This window comes from Pseudopipra pipra, chromosome 6, assembly GCF_036250125.1.
Source record: "Pseudopipra pipra isolate bDixPip1 chromosome 6, bDixPip1.hap1, whole genome shotgun sequence".
Classification (NCBI taxonomy): Eukaryota; Metazoa; Chordata; class Aves; order Passeriformes; family Pipridae; genus Pseudopipra; species Pseudopipra pipra.
The window spans coordinates 41,707,582-41,726,790 of NC_087554.1; the positions used below are offsets into that span (position 1 = coordinate 41,707,582).

The 19,209-nt window shown below is 50.5% G+C and overlaps 1 protein-coding gene and 1 long non-coding RNA gene across 2 annotated transcripts; both read left to right on the forward strand.

Annotated features, from left to right (window-relative positions):
* The first annotated feature begins 522 nt into the window (after positions 1–522).
* Positions 523–3,245, forward strand: FOS (Fos proto-oncogene, AP-1 transcription factor subunit). Its single transcript, XM_064658773.1, has 4 exons — positions 523–828; positions 1,257–1,496; positions 1,616–1,723; positions 1,853–3,245. The coding sequence occupies exons 1-4, from the start codon at positions 688–690 to the stop codon at positions 2,459–2,461; spliced, it is 1,098 nt and encodes a 365-aa protein (XP_064514843.1). The 5' UTR covers positions 523–687; the 3' UTR covers positions 2,462–3,245.
* A 2,370-nt stretch (positions 3,246–5,615) lies between these two features.
* Positions 5,616–6,677, forward strand: LOC135416074 (uncharacterized). Its single transcript, XR_010431426.1, has 2 exons — positions 5,616–6,344; positions 6,455–6,677. It is a non-coding gene; the product is annotated as an uncharacterized LOC135416074 (long non-coding RNA).
* Positions 6,678–19,209: the final 12,532 nt, after the last annotated feature.

Genomic DNA, 19,209 nt, shown 5'->3' on the forward strand with positions numbered 1-19,209 from the left:
GGGCTGTGCGGGGCCTCGCCGAGGGGAAGGAGCCACCTGCGCGGGGACGGCGCCCCCGGGGGCAGTGTCAATGCCCCGTAACCCCCGCAGGGCCTCGCCAGGCGAGGGGGGGAGGGGCCGCCGCGTCCCGAACCCTCCCATCCCGTCCCGTCCCGCGCGCCGCCCGCCCGCCGCACTTGGCTGCAGCCTGGAGCGCTTCCCGTCAGTCACGCCCCCTCGCACAGGATGTATCCCATATAAGGATATCTGCGTCAGTGGGTTCCCGAGCCCGGCCCTACCACTCCGCGCGGGGGGGGAAGCCCCGCCACCGCCCCCCCCCCCGCGCTGCCCTGCGGCCTCCATGCCCCCGCGGCCGCCCCCCGCCCCCCGCTGAGGGTTTCTCCCGCGGGGGGCGGTTGCAGACGGCGCGCGGCGCGGCCCCGGAGAGGCGCGGGGCGGGCGCGGGACAGGCGGCCACCCCCGCGGCCGCGGGTGGCGCGGCCCTGGTGACGTCGGCGGGAGGGTATAAAAGGGAGGCGCGGCGCGGTACTCCAGCAGCCCAGGCAGCCCCGGCGGTGAAGCGGAGAGACGCGCGGCGCGGACCGGGCACAGGGACGCACGCAGCCGACTCCTCCTCGCTTCATCCCCAAGGACGCTTCACTACCGTCGCGTCACCTCTCGCCACCGGCTTGCACGCAGCGTGCCGACATGATGTACCAGGGATTCGCCGGAGAGTACGAGGCAGCGTCCTCCCGCTGCAGTAGCGCTTCCCCGGCCGGGGACAGTCTCACCTATTACCCCTCCCCGGCAGACTCCTTCTCGAGCATGGGATCGCCCGTCAATCCACAGGTGAGGCTCCGAACGTGCCGGCTGCACCCTCGCCGCGGGGCAGGAGCACTCGGGAGGGGATGGGATGGGACGGGACGGGACGGGACGGGACGGGAGCGGACGGCGCGGGGCTCGCGGTGTCCGCGGAGGAGGTCAGGCCGGGGACTGTGCGCGGGGAGCGGCCCCGGTGCCCAGGCGGGGCGGGCGGGGGGTGCCGTGGCTCGGGCCGCGCTCTGCGGCGGGTGTGTAAAGCGGCTTCATTGATGAAACGCGAGTTCATTGAGGAGACTCCGGAGCAGCGTCTGCGTCAGCGCAGACGTCAGAGATATTTATAACAGGCCGCTCTCGTGTGGAGCCGGCGCTGGCAGCGCGGCGCCGCGGCCCCGGGGACGGCGGGGAGCGGCCCGGGCGCCCCGCTGACGGCACCCCCCCTTTCCTCTGACCTACAGGACTTCTGCACCGACCTGGCCGCATCCAGCACCAGCTTCGTGCCCACGGTGACGGCCATCTCCACCAGCCCCGACCTGCAGTGGCTGGTGCAGCCCACTCTCATCTCTTCGGTGGCCCCCTCCCAGAGCCGCGGGCACCCCTACGGCGTCTCGGCGCCCGCCACCTACTCCCGCCCCGCAGTGCTGAAGGCGCCGGGCGGCCGCGGGCAGAGCATCGGCCGCCGGGGCAAAGTCGAACAGGTGAGTGGGGACTGGAGTTCTTGGGGGTATGGGGGGCAGGGGGGTGCGCGGCTCATGGACTGCCCCGGCCGGGGACACTGGGCTAACAGCGGGACTGAGCGGCCTCTCTCTACCCACAGCTGTCCCCGGAGGAGGAGGAGAAGAGAAGGATCCGCCGTGAAAGGAACAAGATGGCAGCGGCCAAGTGCCGCAACCGGCGGCGGGAGCTCACCGACACGCTGCAGGCGGTAAGTGCTGCCCGGGAGGCGGCGGGGGGGTGGGGAGAGGGGGTACCCGGGGGGCGGGGGTGGCAAAGACGAGGGGGACTCCAGCCGGGAGCGATGCCGGCCTTGGCTGACAGCCTGCTCTCTCTGCAGGAGACCGACCAGCTGGAGGAGGAGAAGTCTGCGCTGCAGGCGGAGATCGCTAACCTGCTGAAGGAGAAGGAGAAGCTGGAGTTTATCCTGGCGGCCCACCGGCCCGCCTGCAAGATGCCCGAGGAGTTGTGCTTCCACGAGGAGCTGGGGGCTGCCACCGCACTAGACCTGGGCACCCCCAGCCCCCCCATGACAGAGGAGGCTGCCTTTGCTCTGCCGCTGATGCCTGAAGCGCCGCCGGCCGTGCCGCCCAAGGAGACCGGCAGCAGCGGGCTGGAGCTCAAGGCCGAGCCTTTCGACGAGCTGCTCTTCTCCACGGGGCCGCGGGAGGCCTCCCGCTCCGTGCCTGACATGGACCTGCCTGGAGCCTCCTCCTTCTACCCGTCGGACTGGGAGTCGCTGACTGCCGGGACCAGCGGTGAGCTGGAGCCCCTCTGCACCCCCGTGGTGACCTGCACCCCGTGTCCCAGCACCTACACCTCCACCTTCGTCTTCACCTACCCCGAGGCAGACGCCTTCCCCAGCTGTGCTGCCGCGCACCGGAAGGGCAGCAGCAGCAATGAGCCCTCGTCTGACTCCCTCAGCTCCCCCACCCTCCTTGCCTTGTGAGGGGCTCCAGCACTGACTGACCTGCTGGGCCCCATCCGCTGCCCATGTACCCCCACGGACTTGCAGCTGTGCCCCAAGGGGCTCCCCAGGCCTGGGGAGGGCCCTGCCACCACCACCCCCTGTCTGGCCTGGTGCCCCGGGGCCTGGCAGAGCGTCATGCACCGAGGTCTCGCACCTCTTCCAGAGATGTAGCAAATCGCATGGAGTTTGTCTTGTCCCCAGTGGCCCATCCATGAGAGCTGGTAGTCTGTAGCATGTCCCACATGGCTGGGTAGGTGACTCCTTCCCCTCCTTAGTATCACTAGCATTAACTAATTAATCTCTTGGTTTTAAATGATTGGAATTTAACCTGGTGCTGGGTATCTCCAACTCGTATCTAGTGCAGCTGATTAACAATAACTACTGTGTTCCTGGCAATATCGTGTTCTGATGACTTAGCAATGACCCATCTTACGTGGGGGGAAAGAGACTCTATTTTATTTTCTAGTAGGTAGATAAATAGCTATATCCATGTACTGTAGTTCTACATTGATGTTCATTGTAACTTTACTGATCATGCATTGTTGAGGTGGTCTGAATGTTCTGACATAAGTTTTCCATGAAAACGTTTTTATTGTGTTTTTAATTTATTTATTAAGATGGATTCTCAGATATTTATATTTTTATTTTATTTTTTTCTACCTTGAGGTCTTTTTTGACATGTGGAAAGTGAATTTGGATGAAACTTAAGCATTGTTTGCTTATTATTGTTCAGAAACATTGTCAATAAAAGCATTTAAGTTGACTGCTGGACCTGTCCTTGTGTTACCTTTTGCACTGCTTGCCTGTGACCTCAAAGGAGTTCCCCAGCCTCTAATTTGGGCTGGGCTTTATAAACTGCAGACTGCTGCTAGCTGCCTGAGGCTTAGGATGCATCAGGGTGGGAATACCATTTAGGCCAGCCCTGCCCTTGTCCTAGTGTTAGTCAGGGCTGGCTGCGGTTACACCCTTCCCACCCATCCTGGTGGGCAGTAGGGTCACTCCTTATGGTCTTTCCCATCTGATCTGTCTGGCTCTGGTCCCCTCCTGTGCCTCTGTGTGTCACCTGCTGTGGCCTTTCAGCAACTAGCTGGAGGTCTTGCTGGAAAGGAGGTGAAAGTTCATGCCTCTGAATCAGGAAGGCCATGTCCAGGCTGGGGCCCCTATGATCATTTGCATGTGCCTACAAGCCCAACTTCCTCCTCCTCCCTCTGGAGGAGTAGGCATGCACCCTGGCTCTGGGTGCCCCTGGATGTGGTCTGGTTCTTTGGGACAGGAGAGGAGGAGAAATGCTTGTGCACTTGCTTCTCACTTTAGGCTAAATGGTATAAGGCAAACCACTGCCCTTGCCCTTCAGTTTCCATTAAAGCCAACCCAGTCCTTGAATGAATGAGTTACAGCAAATGGCACAAACACATGCTAGGACCATAATTCCTCCCTGGGATCTCTGCAGTGCTGCCTCTCCTGCCTAAGTTAGTTTAGGGGGGATTGCTAGTCTCCCTCATTCCTGCTGCTTGTGCAGTGAAACCTGTGCCCCTCTGGCAGATAGCAGCTGGGCCAGGTCCACCCTGCATGCAGAGCATGAGTCTGCTCCCTCTCTAATAGCTGCACGTGAAGAATCCCATGAGAGCAGCAAGGCTTTGCTGACAGTCCCCAGCCCTGTCACTCCAGCTTCAGAACTCCTTTCTCAAGATGAAAGGAAAGATGCCACCTGCACTGACATGTGTGTCCAGCTGAAGGCCACCTTGACACCATGCTCTCAGGAAATTTTGGCAGGCTGGTATTCAGGGCTGGGTTTCTATAACTCCACATTTCCTGGTCACTGCAGCAGGCTTTGCTTTTTTCACTCCTTCCCTAATCAGAACACACACAGGATGTACCTCATCTCAATAGCGCATACTGCAGCTCCATGGCTTGCTCAACAAGGCCTGCCCTGTGCAAAAGCAAATATTACACTGCAGCTTCCTGTCTTTCAACAATAATCTGGAGGCAGAGCTGACAAGTGATGAAGAATAACCCCAGTCACTATTGAGAAGGAGCTACTTTCACATTGCCACTTGAGTTGATGTGGGCAACACCCAGGTGCAACAAATGCACAGTAGCACTGAGCCATGAAGCAATCATGTAGGTGTAGCTGCAAGACAGTCAGACTTATGTGACAAGTAACCTCGTGAAGTCAGTAAATCTGGAATCACAACGTGCTATCTTGCTGAAAGACCATCAGGTTCAGAGCTGGAGAATTCAGAGGTCTTCAAGAGCCCACGCATGCTGTTGAAATCATGACATCCAGCAGAGGCAGAAAGGAGCAGGGGTCCACACAGTCCCAAAGTACCACACACTCCCCTCAAAGTGATCCTGGCCCCATCATCTCTCACAATCACCGGAAAGGTTAAAGCAAAATCTAGTGCTGAATTTGGAGAGACGGCAGTCCTGCCTCCTAACCAAGGCTTTTCTTTTTAACAGCAGTGACAGCAAGTGCCAAGTGTGTCAGCTTTTGCATTTGTTACGCAATGATGTCAAACTCGGGGTGGCACTACATGAGACATGTCTAACCCCAGGCTCCAGCCCTACTCCTTGCCTTCAGACATGAATGACCCAGAATTCAGGATGCGCTACATAAAATTTATGGTGTGTCATGAATGTGATTTATCTGCTTCCTAGAATTTGAGAATTATGTAGTGAAGTTGCACTTAAATCAGTGGGAATCTTGCCACTAACTTCAACAGAGCAACAATCTCTGCCTGCAGTGGATTGCACGCATGTGCTTCAATTACTATCTGTATCTGATACATCACACAGATACCGACACAGAGCTTTGTGAAACAAAACAGTGAAACGAGATAAGGCAAGCAAGAAACGCTCGTGTTATTTCTGACACCTCCTGTGCTCCTGATCCCTCTGAGGGCAGTAGGGTAATTAATTCTTAGAAATGTAATTGCAACATGAATAACACAAGGAACAGGATAACTGTTACCAGGAGTTACAAAAAGTAGAGCTGTAAACCAACATGAAGATCCTTAAACGCGTTTATGGTAGAATACAGACGGGCTGCCCAGCTAAGCCACCCCGGGTACCGCAGGGTGCTGCAGATCCAGGGCTGCCTCGGTGCTGGCAGCAGCCGCAGCCCCGACACGGTCCTGCAAACCCCCACCTCCCGCCTGCGGCGCTCCTGCCCCCGGGCCGCGGCGGGGCGGCCGCTGCCGGTACCTGAGATCAGCGCGGCGGTTCCCGGCGTCGGGAAGGCCCCCTCGCAGCCCGCGGGACTCTCCCGGCGGGAGCTGCGGACACAGGGCGGGCACAGAGCCGGCCATGCCCACACCCCCGGCCCCGCCCCGGCCCCTCTGCGCATGCGCGCCGTCGTGTTTACTGTTTGGTTGCCGAGGCGGCGCGCGCGGGCGCGCCAGGGACGTGACGTGACGTCCCGCGCCCCACGGGGACGCCGCGAGCCAGCGCCGTGACGCGCGCGCTTCCGGCCGTGCCCATATATGGCAAAGCGGCAGCGCGGCGCTTCCCGGGGTGGCGCGGGGCGCGTGAGGCGGGAACGGCGCGGGAGGGAGCGCGGGCGGACGGGGGGGCACCGGGACGGGCGGCCCCGCCCCAGGATGCCCACGGTGGGCTAACAAGGGAGCCTGGTCCCCGCTCCCCCCCCCGCCGGCACTCTCGTTCCCTTTGTGGGCTGAGGTGTCCGGAGAAGGAACGGGGGTTTTCCCACAGCTGGGTGCTGAGACCCAGGCGGGCTTACGCGTAACGGCTTGTAGCTCCTGCTGTCCCTAACTAAGTTTCCCTGGCAGCACCCCTCCACCTGGAAATCTCCATAGTCAGCTTTGAGCTGGAAGAATTGACCTGTGATGGTGGAAAATCAAAGGTGATGGAATTTGACTTAACATTAAAAATAAAAAGGCATAATGAACAATTGGCTTTTATCTCCATTAGGTGAGAGAAAATAATTACCTTTTTTTTTTTACATATACATAGCACAAGAGCTATGACTGCAGTGTACCAGGTGACCAGGCACCTGTATCCTTGAACACTTGCTCTGCCGGTTCTCATGTCATTTGTTTTGTTGTTGCTTTGCCAGTAAATCTGACTCTACTGCTTTTGGTCAAAATGGAACGGGAAGCCTGCCAAAAAAGTTGTGAGAGCCAGTCAAAAATAAATGGATTATTCAGAGGAAATAAAGTTCTGGAAAAAAATTAAATTAGTATTTTGATCTGTGCTCACTGTAGAGGTACTTAAGAAGATTCCTGTGCTTATACTTGATTTTGTGAAATATTTATCAGAGGATACGTTTCAAGGTGAAGGGCTCGTAGAAAAGGTTATGTAACCAATGGCTAAAATAAAAAGCAACAAACAGTTGGACTTCATGATGTTCATCAAAGAGTTCTAAGAGAAGTCAAGACTTAAATAGCTGAACTGCTTACTAATAGCTTTGTATAACAGTGTATTTAGAAGCGCTTTTATAACAGAGAATGGGAAAATAGTCAATATGCCAATTAAAAAAAAAAAAACATCCTGAAAAGTTCTGGAGAGCTGCTGAGCAGTGAGCCTGTTATCTGTACCAGGCAAATTAATGAGAACTGTTTAAAAACGTGAGCTAGTGGGTGCAGGGAGAAAATAGTGCACTAGGAGAGCTGGCAGAGCTTTTCTAATGAGAAGTCCTGGCCTCGCACATTGGAGTCCTGTGAGGAGTCAGCAAAGCATGTGGACAAGAGAGATTCAGCTGATATTGTCTACTTGGGTTTCTAAAAAGCATTTAAAAAAATCTATCAGCAAAAGCTTCTGAAGAAACTGTCGAATAAGACGAGAAGTTTTCACACAGGTAGATGACACTGCATTAAAGCCAGGTGTCAGCAAGACAGAGCAAAAATGTTTCTCAGTAGAAGGAGTCAATATGCAAAGTTTCAAAAGGATCTGAATTGGAGCTTGTGAACTGAAAGGAAAGGTAGTAAAATGTCACAATAAAAAATGAGTGGGTAATACAATTTGATGTACATACATGTAAAGTGTTTTAAATGGGAGATAAACAATCCTAACTTCAAACATACAGAAACAGCCTAGCAGCTGATTTGTCATTTGGGAACAAGATGTTGGCATAATAACAGTTCTGTGAAAACCTCAGCTCAAGGCTTGGTAAATGAGCAAATCAAGTGTTAAGAGATAAGGAATAAGAGGAAAGGAATAAAGCAGAGAGTGTCATTGTGGCACAGGACAAATCTGCAGTGTGCCAGTGCTTTGAATCCTGTGTACAGTTCTGATCTTCAGAAGGATGTAGGGCACTGTAAGAGGTGCAGAGAAGTAAATGAGTGCTATGAGGTGTGGGACAGCTTCTGGGTCAGAAACGGGTAAATTAACTAGGACTCTTCAGCTTTACAGAGTTAAAAATGAGGGGAGGTTTCTTTCAATGCAAGAATGATGTATAACAAATGAAGCTTAGGGAAGACGTGGGATAAAACCAAACTTGACAAGTTTGCTCATTCCACATTGTGGATACTTGTAGTAAACTTTATGGCATGATTTTGTGGATACTATGAGGGTTTTTTTGGGAATGAAAAGTCCAGAAAATGAACACAAGGAAAAGCTAGTGAGGACTATTAAATACACAAATATCCCTTTTGGCCATGGAAGTCCTGATTTTGAAATTTTTGGGGCTTTAGAGAATACTGTGGGGAGGCAGCACTACACCCTGACTTTATCCTTACTACTTTCTTCAGGTGGTTGCTGCCAAGTAGTGTCAGAAGACTGTGGCTGGTAACAGAGAGGGGCAAAAGCTGTGCTTGATCTCATCAAATATGACTATTTCTATGTAGGTTTTTAAGGATTTAGCCGAACTGTTGCTCTTTCCTGTGCTTCCTTATTGTAATGGTATTTGAAATTTGTTTAAATTACCACAAGATGTGATGTCATATGTCCATGTGCCTTATCTGTTCAGATCTTTTGCAGATAAGGTTGTTCTCTGACGGTGCTTCCGGCAGGCCTTCCAGGCATAGGTAGACTGGTGACCCAGTGAGGTGCTGAAGTGAAACCAACAACACTCATTCTTCTCATTTGGAAACAGCGGATGTCCACAAGGGACCTGGATATTATATCAACAGGATATCATGGGAAAACAAAAGAAGGTCGTAACGAGCATGTGGACAATATATCTTTGTTATTTCCAGTTAAGGAGTTCGCGTTTTGTCATGAGTCGTCCCATCCCCCCCTGCATCCCCAGAATCTTTAGTCTGCAGAACAACAGATTTACAGCTCCTCTACACTGATTATATTTGAACTCTGTTTCTACATAAATGTTTTTTAACTTGTTCTGTTGGCTAAAGATAACCAGCTGCAACATTAAGGGAGTAATTTTAATTCTGATTGCATTGCCTCTTTCACTTGGTGAGGATTTAGTGCTTTTTAAATAGCCCATCTTGAATCTTCTCATGCTAGAGAATAAGGGAAGTGAAACCAACTTATAGTATTTATCTGGTTTTGTTTGTGAAATTAAATATTTCTCCTGAATAGGTAAGGGTATTGTAAAGCCCATAAAATACAGTATCAGTGTTAGTCTTAGAGCATATAATCTGAAAGGTACGTGGGATTCAGATATTGCAAGGTTATTTGGGTTTTTAAGTAAAACATTGTTTTGACACTGCTCTGAAGTATTCAGCATGAGAATGATGCAATTCCTGCTATGAAGTGTTTGAACTCTAATTGTAGGAAAAATGACAGTTGCCAGTAGTGCACTCTAGAGAGAAGGACAAGATCTGTTACAGCATTTAGGCATGTGGTATGGCAGTTGAATTAAAATAGTAATGTAACCTAATGATGATGTGTCACTAACCTCGAGGACACCAGGGAAGATAAACCTAAGTAGTTTGCTGTCATTACATAAGAACTGAGTGCAAAGCCAAGAATGGGTTTTCAGCACAGATAAGGATTTCACTCTAAGACTTGCAAAGAATTCAGCTCTTCAAAACTTTAACTATTCATGGGAGTCTCAGATCCTCCCATCCTTCCCCTCCTTGTTTGTTTGTTTTCCTGCTATTTGTCAGCAAGTTCCAGGGTCCTCGAGCTTGGGTTCCTCGGCTATGCCTGTGCTGCTAAATCAAAGGGGATAGGAAACAAACATGGGCATTTGACTGCTGATTTTCCACTCTGCTTTATTACACAGTAATAACTCTGGTCCTTGAAATAGTCTTGGCCTGTGTCAACTGGCAGTTTCCAAGATGAAACTTGGGTGTAGTTCAGAAGGTAGCATGTAGCCGACGAGCAGTGGGTAAGACTGTGTGAAAATGGGCCTCCTTCAGACTACTGGGTCATGCAGCAATATCCTAGCAGGTTTCACACTGTCAAACAAACCTCTGCACTTTGGTATATAATATATGACAGGTCCTTTAGCTTCACGCTGTAAATCACCCCTCTGGGCTACAGCACAGCCATCATTTATTCAGTTCTGAGTGTTTGAAGTAACACCCCTCAAATAATACTTATTTGACACCACATGTAGTTCAGAGGTGACACAGATCAAGTGCTGTGTAGTGTGGATGTGGTGAGTGTACCGCCTGTCCCTTCCGCCACAGAACAGTTCCTGGCACAGCTTCACTTGGCATTGTAGATGGTGCCTGTGTCAGGCTATAGACGAGCTCTGGCAGCTTAGAGGATTTAAGCTGGAAGGGTTGTGTAACACCTTCAGTGCTCCAAAAGGAATCCTGATGATTGCGGTGTTTGGTAAACTATCTCCAAATCATCCTAAATGTGGGGTGGGACTTAAGGGAAAGATGAACTGATGGTTTTCACTGAATGGTGGATATGTAGCTGTAATTGGAGACAAACACGGTGAAATAACACACAAGGAAACATATTACTCTACCTGGTTGTTTATCTTCAAGATCTTTGTTTTGTCTGAGCTAAGCTAAGGGGCATGGCAAGCTGATGGGGTGGTTTCTACAGCTTTAAGAACCACTAAATGATAGTCACACAAACTACCTACCCCAGAAGGGATGATCCCAATTAGGAACATTTATTTGAGAGAAGTTTTATGCATACTCTAAACACCTCTAGGTTCCAAGGGACCCTATTGAGGGCAAATGCTTCATTGGGTCGTAGTCCCAACACATTTAGTCAAGACCCAAACTTTTAATTGCCTTCCTAATGAAACTCCTTTTGTTGTCACTTTAGTCTTTTTTGCAGAAAGGCACCTGAGGAGTGCAAGACTCTTGCTCGTTACACCAGAGCAGTGTTAACTTGGCTTCTCGATAAACCTGTCATATAGTGTAAACATAAGTCATCTTTGCCAAGAAAACTTTAGCACTTCAGAATTAAATATTTTTTCGTAATTTTTAGAACCTATAATTTGAGAAGGATTTTACTGTGCAAGTATTTTCAGGCCAAAAATAAACACAGCTTATTTGCTGATTCCTTATAGAGTAACTATAAATAAGATGGTTCTGGAATGGTGATACTTCTATGTTTGTAATAAAAGTGCCAACCAATTTCATTTGTTGGATGTATGGAATAGAGTATAACTCCATGCAGTCAAACCCCAGCAAAATCTCCTTTTTCCAAACCACTTTATCACCAAAGTCTGCAATATTTTTCTGCTCTGTGCCACTTTGTCACTTGCTGTTGTAACATCAGACACTGGCTGTGGCTGAAGGCCTGAACTGTTGCGTGCATGTGAGAATGATTATCATAGCTAATTTAAGGCACGTGTAATAGCACAGGGAATGACTTCACAGCCTCCAATCTTGTCATAAATATAGCTTAATTACTGGATATTGCATGACAGATTGTGCCCTGCAGGTGATCAGGCGCAGAACGTGGTAAAGACCAGCTCTGACTCTTAACCAAAGGTTTGTATTTCCTTTTAAGATACATTATGCACTGAAATAATCATCTGTATTTATGAGAACAAAGTATTTATTATATAATGATTTCCACCTGAGGATCTTGGAGCTCCTTATAGGCGCTAATGATTGAAGTGTTCTGTTCTAGTTTGCAGCTTACCATGAACCATTCAAAGCAGCATCTGAGCACTTTCCTATTAACCTCAGAAGTGACTAATATGCAAATGTGTGGTTGGTTCTCCTTCCCTCCCCTCTCCCCCCCCCCCCCCCCGTGGATTTTGTGTTGCAGTGTGTTTGCATTACAGGTGAAAGCAGCATACTTTGCAGTGTGAACAGGCAGGTACTGAAGGATCCTTGATCCCTAGGGAGCTCATTCTCCAAATTTGGACAGAACACTGGAAAATGGTGTCTCTTGCCAAGGCCAATATTATGTTATTACAGGGTCCTCTTGTGCCAGAGGGGCAGAGTTGTTGCATACTATCTATCTCAGTGTTTCAGGAGACTTCTTTGCTGGTCCCAGGCCACTGCCTTGAAGGTGAGAACCTTTACTTTTTACTGACTCAATTATCTGTACCTCCAAACCATATGAAGCAGGTGAAGAATAGGCAGGTATATTGAGGCACTGAAACTACAGTTTCATGATAGCTTAATCAATCTACATGTGTGGTCCTGCTATCTTCTCTGTTCCCATATATGTGATTCTGTTTTATTCCTGCGTTCTACACAGTTACTTGTCTGACCTCTCAATGAAATGGTTCAGGAAGTTACACTGGCACAACAAATGTATTTATGTAGGAGGGTTAAGTTCCAGCTGGTTTGAGTTCCTGCCCAAAGTTACTGCAGTACCAGTCAAGTGCTAATACCAGAGCACTTGAAGAAGCAGATGCTGTAGCTAACAGAACTGTATAAACTCCTATGGAACAGCATATCGAGGGTATAAGTGGTTTGCCTAAATTCAAATTGGAGTGTTCACTCTTCAGAGCATGCATTAAAATCCTTATGTTTTACCTTGAAAGTAGTCAAACACTGGAGCAGGTTGCCTGGAGAGGTTGTAGAAACCTCCAGTTTAGGAGATCATCAAAACTTGACTGGCTGAGGCCCTGAGCTGCCTGCTCTAACTGGCCCTGCTTTGAGCAGGGATGGGTTGAGTGGCATCGAGAGACCCCTTCCAGTCTGTGTTGATGCACTGAGGGTATGATCAGCAGGATCAGTTGGGTCAGGGAGAGCAGAGTAATGTGCTGGTGGTGTGTGTGAAAGCAGTTGAGTAGTAACAGGGTTTGTGGCAAGGACCTACTCCAGATGTATGAAATGGCTCTATGTATATGTATAAGCATCTCCAAGATCTGGATGACACGCTCTGACAGGTTTAACTAGCAGTTTAAAATACCATCTTTGCCGTCTATAGTGGGTTGCTAGCTCTCCTGGGTGATAGCCTGTGCTGTACCCTTGCCCATTCCCTGTGCTGTTAGCTAACCAACTGCCTGAGGAAAGGGTTTGTGCAGAGCTCCCTGATGCCTAGTAACAAAGGCTGACTTTCCAGTTCTTTTTGTCTCCCCTGGAACAGGTGTGTTAACCCAGGCCAGGAGACCAGGATGGAGAGACTTGCATGGGAATGCCTCAAACCACCCCATCAGAGTCACCCACTTCAGAGTCAGACCCCCGAGGCAGCATTTTTAGACCTGTAAACCCAAATCTTTGGAGTCCCAAGACATCCATTTGCTGGAGTTTCTTTCCCCCCGTGTCTGATTTTCCATGCTTGTCATTTGTGGATAAAATGCTATAGCTTACACCAACATGCTATAGTTTATACTGGCACTGACAACAGTGTGCAAATGTCTTTGTGGCCTTGGTGCTCAGTTCCACGATGGATGTGAGGATGATCCTGAGCTGTAGCAAAGCCATCCAGTAAAATGGCACGGGGCTGTCCATGTCTCCTGAGCTTTGGCAGCCCTCTCCAGGTCCAGTGTCAGTCGAAGAGTCTTGTTGCTACTTGGGATTTCATCATCCCGGTGCCTGGAGTCTTGTGGTTATGTAAGAGTTTAAATTTTGGGTTTTGTTAAGCAGTGTTTAGATCTCGAGATGAAGGAGGAGACTTAGGCAATACGAACCCTGTAGCTCCAGAGACTTGAAGCAACAAGCAACGTCCAATGCTGACAGCAGCAATATTGGACGGATCTCAGGAGTTCTGGGGATCTGGCTCGTGGGATGGCACCTGTGGGTGGAGCCGGCTGGGCAGCCCCCTCCGCCCGACCTCCCAGCTGTAAAAAACGCTCCTGGCCTCTCCGTCCCTTGGCCAGGTCCCCGCTAGAGTCGCCACCCGCGCTCCCGCTCGGCTGCTCGGTCCCTCGCGTCCCCGCGGCCGCTCCCCGCCGTGCCCTGTGCCCGGTGAGCGCATCCCGCAGTGCCCTCTCTTGGCCGATGGCTGGTCGGGGCCCTGCCCCGCTTCCCCGGGCTGGGCACTCAGAGCTTCAGCCCTGGGCGGTCCCGGCATGTGTCTGCAGCCTTGCAGGAATGCTGCTGGTCTGGTGGGTAAATCGTCATTTCTCGCCTTTCACTGCTCCCTGCTGGTCTCCGGGAAGCTGAGCACTGGGGGAGAAAAGCAGAAGCGACTAGTCCTAGTTAAGGAGTATTGGATTAGAATGCTCTGACCCCAGAGGTCATTACTCCAGCCGCCCCGGGCTCAATGCAGGTCCAACAAGAGTGTGTTGCTCACTGTGTTGTCCAGCTAGATTTTGAATGTCCCTGGGAATGAAGGTTCTACAGTATTTCTGGGCAACTTGATCCAGTGTTTGATCTGCCTTACAATAAACAATGAGGATCCTGGGGACATAACTTCTGAGGAGTTAGTATTTCCCTGCTGCGCTCCCAAATATTTCACAAATGCCAAACAATTTTTCAGCAAAGTGGCTCCTCAGCCAGGTGGCACTGAGTACTGTTGTGTGGAGCTATTCCCTCCTAGGTGGGGGACTTTGCATTCGATTATTTTTGAACTTCATGAAGTTCCTATCAGCCATTCATCCAGCCTATTTGGATTCCTCCAACTGGTAGCACTGCTCTCTAAGCATGTCAGACACTACCACTGATTTGGTGTTGTGCATTAATTTGCTGTCTGTAAGCTTTGTCACATCATTCAGGATGTTAATAAAGGCATCAGAGAGTACCGGTCCCAGTATTGACCCTTAAGAGATGCTACTCAAGTCCACTGTTTGTCACTTGGACTTAGTAAGTGCTGACTGGCTTTAAACATGATGATCTGTACAGTTTCCAACCCACCACATTATTCATTAGGTGAATATGTGACTATCTCACTAATTTGGCTCTAAGGTTATTAGGGTAGGTGGCATTGAGAGCTTCACTAAAGTCAACTACTGGCTCAATCAGAACCAAAGAGCTGATGCTCCATCCCCAGTGCAGCAGCCTGCTTTGCCAGCTGCTCCAGACAGACCCTCTAGTCCTCTCCACAAAACCTCTACCACAGTCACTCACCTCATCCCATCTCCCATTTGCACTCACACCGCTCTAAGGCTGCCTCTTTCCTCTCACCAATCTGCTTTCTCACGATTGCCAAACCTCACAAGGGTGCTTCCTGGGGTGGGACCAAGTAGGCAGGTAAACTTTTCATGGAACAGACAGGTTGTTGATACATGGCCAGACTTGCTCTCAGGGTCCTTTGCTTTGCTGTGTATCTTCTGTGCAGTCTGATAATTTAAATACCTTTTGATGAAATCTTGTTCTTAATCCTCTCAAATATGTACATGTGCTGATATTGAGTCTAGTTTATCTAACGAAGCTTTGGACAGAGTGGTCTGTTCCTGTAAACCCCATACAGACCAGGGGCCTGGCAACCTCTTATCAGATTTTGCTCTAGGAAATAGTAAAAAGTCTGAGAGAGACTGTAGAGTGGGATCTGGCAGAGACTGTGGGGCTGGGATCTGGCACTTGTAAGAAGTGCTGAAGACTAAAGCACAGCACAAAGGAACTTGGACTCCCACAGTCTATGCTAGTCAGGGGAAGAGCCTTGCTTTTCTTTATTTTACTGGATTTTGACTCTTTGAGCTGTGTTCTACAGAAAGGACTTAGGGAGATCATGGGTTAAGCCTGTCTTGGGCCAGTGAGAGACCCCATTACTGAACAGTGGACAGAGGCTAGATTCTGGAAGGAGTGTCTTGCTGTAATTACTGTGCTGGATGTTCAGGTGGCACTGAGGCTGAAGGGCTCAGAGGAGGCTGTAGAGCTTCTTGGATTGAAACACTGTGAGTCATTTCTAAAGGAAGTAAAAATGTAGGAAAATACATCCCAGCTGGAAGGTACCTCAAAACTTCTGCACTGCTATTAAATTACTTATGTCCTTGCAAAATGGATAACAGGAAAGAAAGCCCAGCAACATATGGCTCATGACATTTATTTCTGATCTTTTGAACCCAGGACAAAAATCCTTGTGTGGTGAGAAGGGGGACTGGGATTAAGACTTGGATAAGAGTTTGGGTAAAGTGTACAGTAGAGCAGCAGCACTGCAACCAGTTCTTAAAAGTTAGCTTGTCTTTCCTCCTTGACAGTGGAGGAGGAGAGGCAAGTTAGAAGACCTCTGAACTAGGCAGCAACCTGTTGCTGTCTCTGATGGCTAGAACTTTTACGTAATTGAAGAGTGGGCAGGGGACAGATCCTGAGGGCAATTTGGAAATGGCTGTGGACATCTGAGGAGGTGAGGCACCCTGAAGCATCAGTGTTACAGCCATGCCAGGTGCAGCACTGGAAGAGTAGCTTCCTGAGCCTGTAAAAGTCTGTCCAAACACAATTGACAACTGTGTGATAGCTACTACAGTGCTTTGTTGGGACTGCAATGTCTAAGGCATTTCCAGAAACAGTCATTCTTCTAGTTGTATTTTTTCCCTTGCTCTCATCAAAGAAGCTTCTATAGGTTTAAGCTAATCTGATCTCTTGACTTCCCTTGTACCTGACAGCCTGCTATGTCCAGCTGCTCGCCATGCCAGGTCAGAGTGTAGTTTGAGATACAATCCTTTCATTGCACTTGCTTGGGTTAATTGGCTATTTGTGTCCTGTTGCCAGAGAGGCACATGGAGATCTCTCTTCAAAAACATGAGCAACTTCATTATTTTATCTTCTCACTGAGGACCACCTTTCTGCACCCCTATCCTCTGACATTCAGCCTGTTGATGGCAGAGCAGTGGGAGCTCTGGTCATTGCAGTCCTGCAATAGAAATGGCCACTGTTGTGCATGTAATGGTTGCTAATTACCTGAGTTTGAAAGGAAACAAGTTTGTTAGCAGTTATGCAGCTACAGAGTCCTGCCTGTCTTATAAACTCTGTTCTGTTCTCAAGACCTTCAGAATAAAAATGGAGACAGTGAAATGTTCAGGCAGTAAAAAATGCTACCTCTTATTTTGTTGATGCTGGGAGCAGGGGCGTTTTGCTGTACTGAGTTTCCTTGTGAGTGAGGGCATTAGTCCCAGGGAAATTGTTCCTCTCCTGAGGACTGTCAAGCACATTCCTACTCTTCCCTTTTGGAGCCCTGTCATTGGAGTTGCAGAGCTGTGCGTGCAGAATTACCTCAGCGACCCTGAAGGAGGGGGCTTTGCTGAGGAGATTTAATAGCTGCAGTACCTGAGGAGCCTCTGCTGTTTGCTGAGCCTGACAGCAAGGTCCTTCTGCTCCTGCTAATGGGTTCTGCCCAAATCCCTCAGTACATGAGCTACCTTTTGTCAAAGCTGGAGAGGCTGGGTGAGTCCAGCTAGGTGTTTGGCTAATGCTTCACAAGGAGCAAGCTTTTCCTTTGCTTCCCTCTACCCTGCAAACCTTCTGCTGACAGGCAAGATGTTAAAATAAAGGCTGTGTGGCCCCTATTGATTATAACCAAGGTTTTTCTTCCTTTTTTTTTTTCTTCTTGTGGAAGCCTGACACGCAAAGTCTTGCACTGTGCCTTTCAAATCAGGCTCTGGATCAAGTCTTGCAAAGATTGGGTGCAGCTGCAAGATTGCTGGAGGGGTTTTTATCCTCACATCAGATGGAGCTGGGGCAAAAAACAAAACAAAACAAAACAAAACAAGGGTAAATCACAGAGCCAGCAACTTTCTTGGCGTCTCTGGGATTGTGGCTCCTCCTGCCCCTCCGGCCTTCAGAAATGTATTCGGCAGAGCTGCCCGCATAGAAAAACAAATGCTTCCCAAACCAAAACAGAGTTGGGTGTTGGTAGTGAATGGGCCAACACTGCGTGCTGGCGTCATCTCTGCCCACTGCCAGCACGTTGTCATAGGAACAGCTGGATTATTTTACAATCCAGCTGTGGATCCAATTCTCCAAAGGAGTGGCCTGGAGGGAGAGGAGAGGGGCAGGCAGAAGGAAGCACTGCTGTATTTTCTGGTAACTGGAGGAAGAAGGAGTATTAATGGAGAGAGGGAGGGAAGGATTACCAGTGAGTGCCATCTATCATAGCCTGAAATCGCAGCTAGTCATTTCCAGATAACTGGCTGCTGTTAACTGCATCTTGGAATTATAAGCTGCCCTGTGGGAGAAGGGTGGTGAGGAAAAAGGCAAATCTGTTTGTGTTGAGGCTGATAACGTGTGTCCCACAGCAGACTGTCCTGCAGAGACCATGGCTTGCCAGCTGTGGGGACTGCTGTGCACCTGTATAGGGTCTCGCCACCACAGAAAGTTGGAGCTGATCAATTAATGGGTGTTAGCTCACCAGGAAAATGATTCATCACTGTTTCCCTTGCCCTCTTTTCAATGTTTGTTGCCTTATTTCCTTTATGGAAGCTCCTTGGATCCTGTTTTGAGGCTGCAGAAAACTGAGGGCAATGTAAGTGTCTAAGCAGAGGTTTAGTCTTTGTGCTGGTGAAGGCTGTCACACCAAAATGAACACACTTGGTCTGGTGGCAGGATGTTTGCTCTTCAAGTGAGCTCCAGGCCTTGTGGTTTAGGAAGTGACACTATTTTGGGGCTTGATGAGTACCCGCAATGAAGATTTGGTGACAGAAGCCAGGAGCCTGCAGTGGCTGTAACAACAAAAGCAAAGCCTTTGCCCTGGTAGAGCTGGGGCTGCTGCTCTCCTGCAAGGGGAGTCCAGGCACGTGGAATTCGCCTGTGGAGCGCTCCCGGCCCAGGGAGAAGTGAGAGGAGGCAGAGAGGCTTGGCTGGAGGCGGTGGCGTTAGCAGCTCCCCGCTGTGCCCCGTCCAGAGCGTGGGTACACTCGTGGCGCCCGAAATGAGGCGCCCCACATCCCGTTTTATCCCGTTCCAGCGCTGGCAGTGTCGTGGCGGGGTCCCAGGACGCGGTGGCGGCTGCGGGCGGTGACCGGCAGAGGGCGCAGGCGGCGGTCCCGCGCCTCCCGCTCCCGGTGCCCATCCCGGCCCACTCGGCCGGGCAGCGGCTCGGGAACGCCAGGGGTGACGGCGTGGCCTGGGCTTGTGTGAGCGGCCCTGGAGCTGGAGCTGTTGGGCATGGCCGGGGCACGGGCTGTGGGCGCCGGGAGGGAAGGTGACAGTCGCCCCCGCCGCCGCACTGCCCCCACCCGGGGGAGCACGGGCGGGCAGCTGCCTCGCAACTCCGCCGGCGTGCTCTGCAGCCTGGCTTAGTCGACAGGAATTGTCCTTCCGTCAGTCACAGGCAGGGATGTCCACGCAAGAGCTGAGTGTGGGTTGACTGCCAGGACAAGTGAATTAACCTTGCCTTCCCCTTGCCAAGTTATCTGCCTGCTCTGGCGAGCCTGGCTGGCTCTGAAGACCCTTTCCCTCAGTCAGTTCACAGCTGGGTGGGAATGTTGGTCTGCTGGAGGGTACTAAGGCTCTGCAGGGGCATTGGGACAGGCTGGATTGATAGGCTAAGGCCAATTGTACAAGGTTCAACAAAGTCAAGTGTTGGGTCCTGCACTTGGATCACAACAGCCC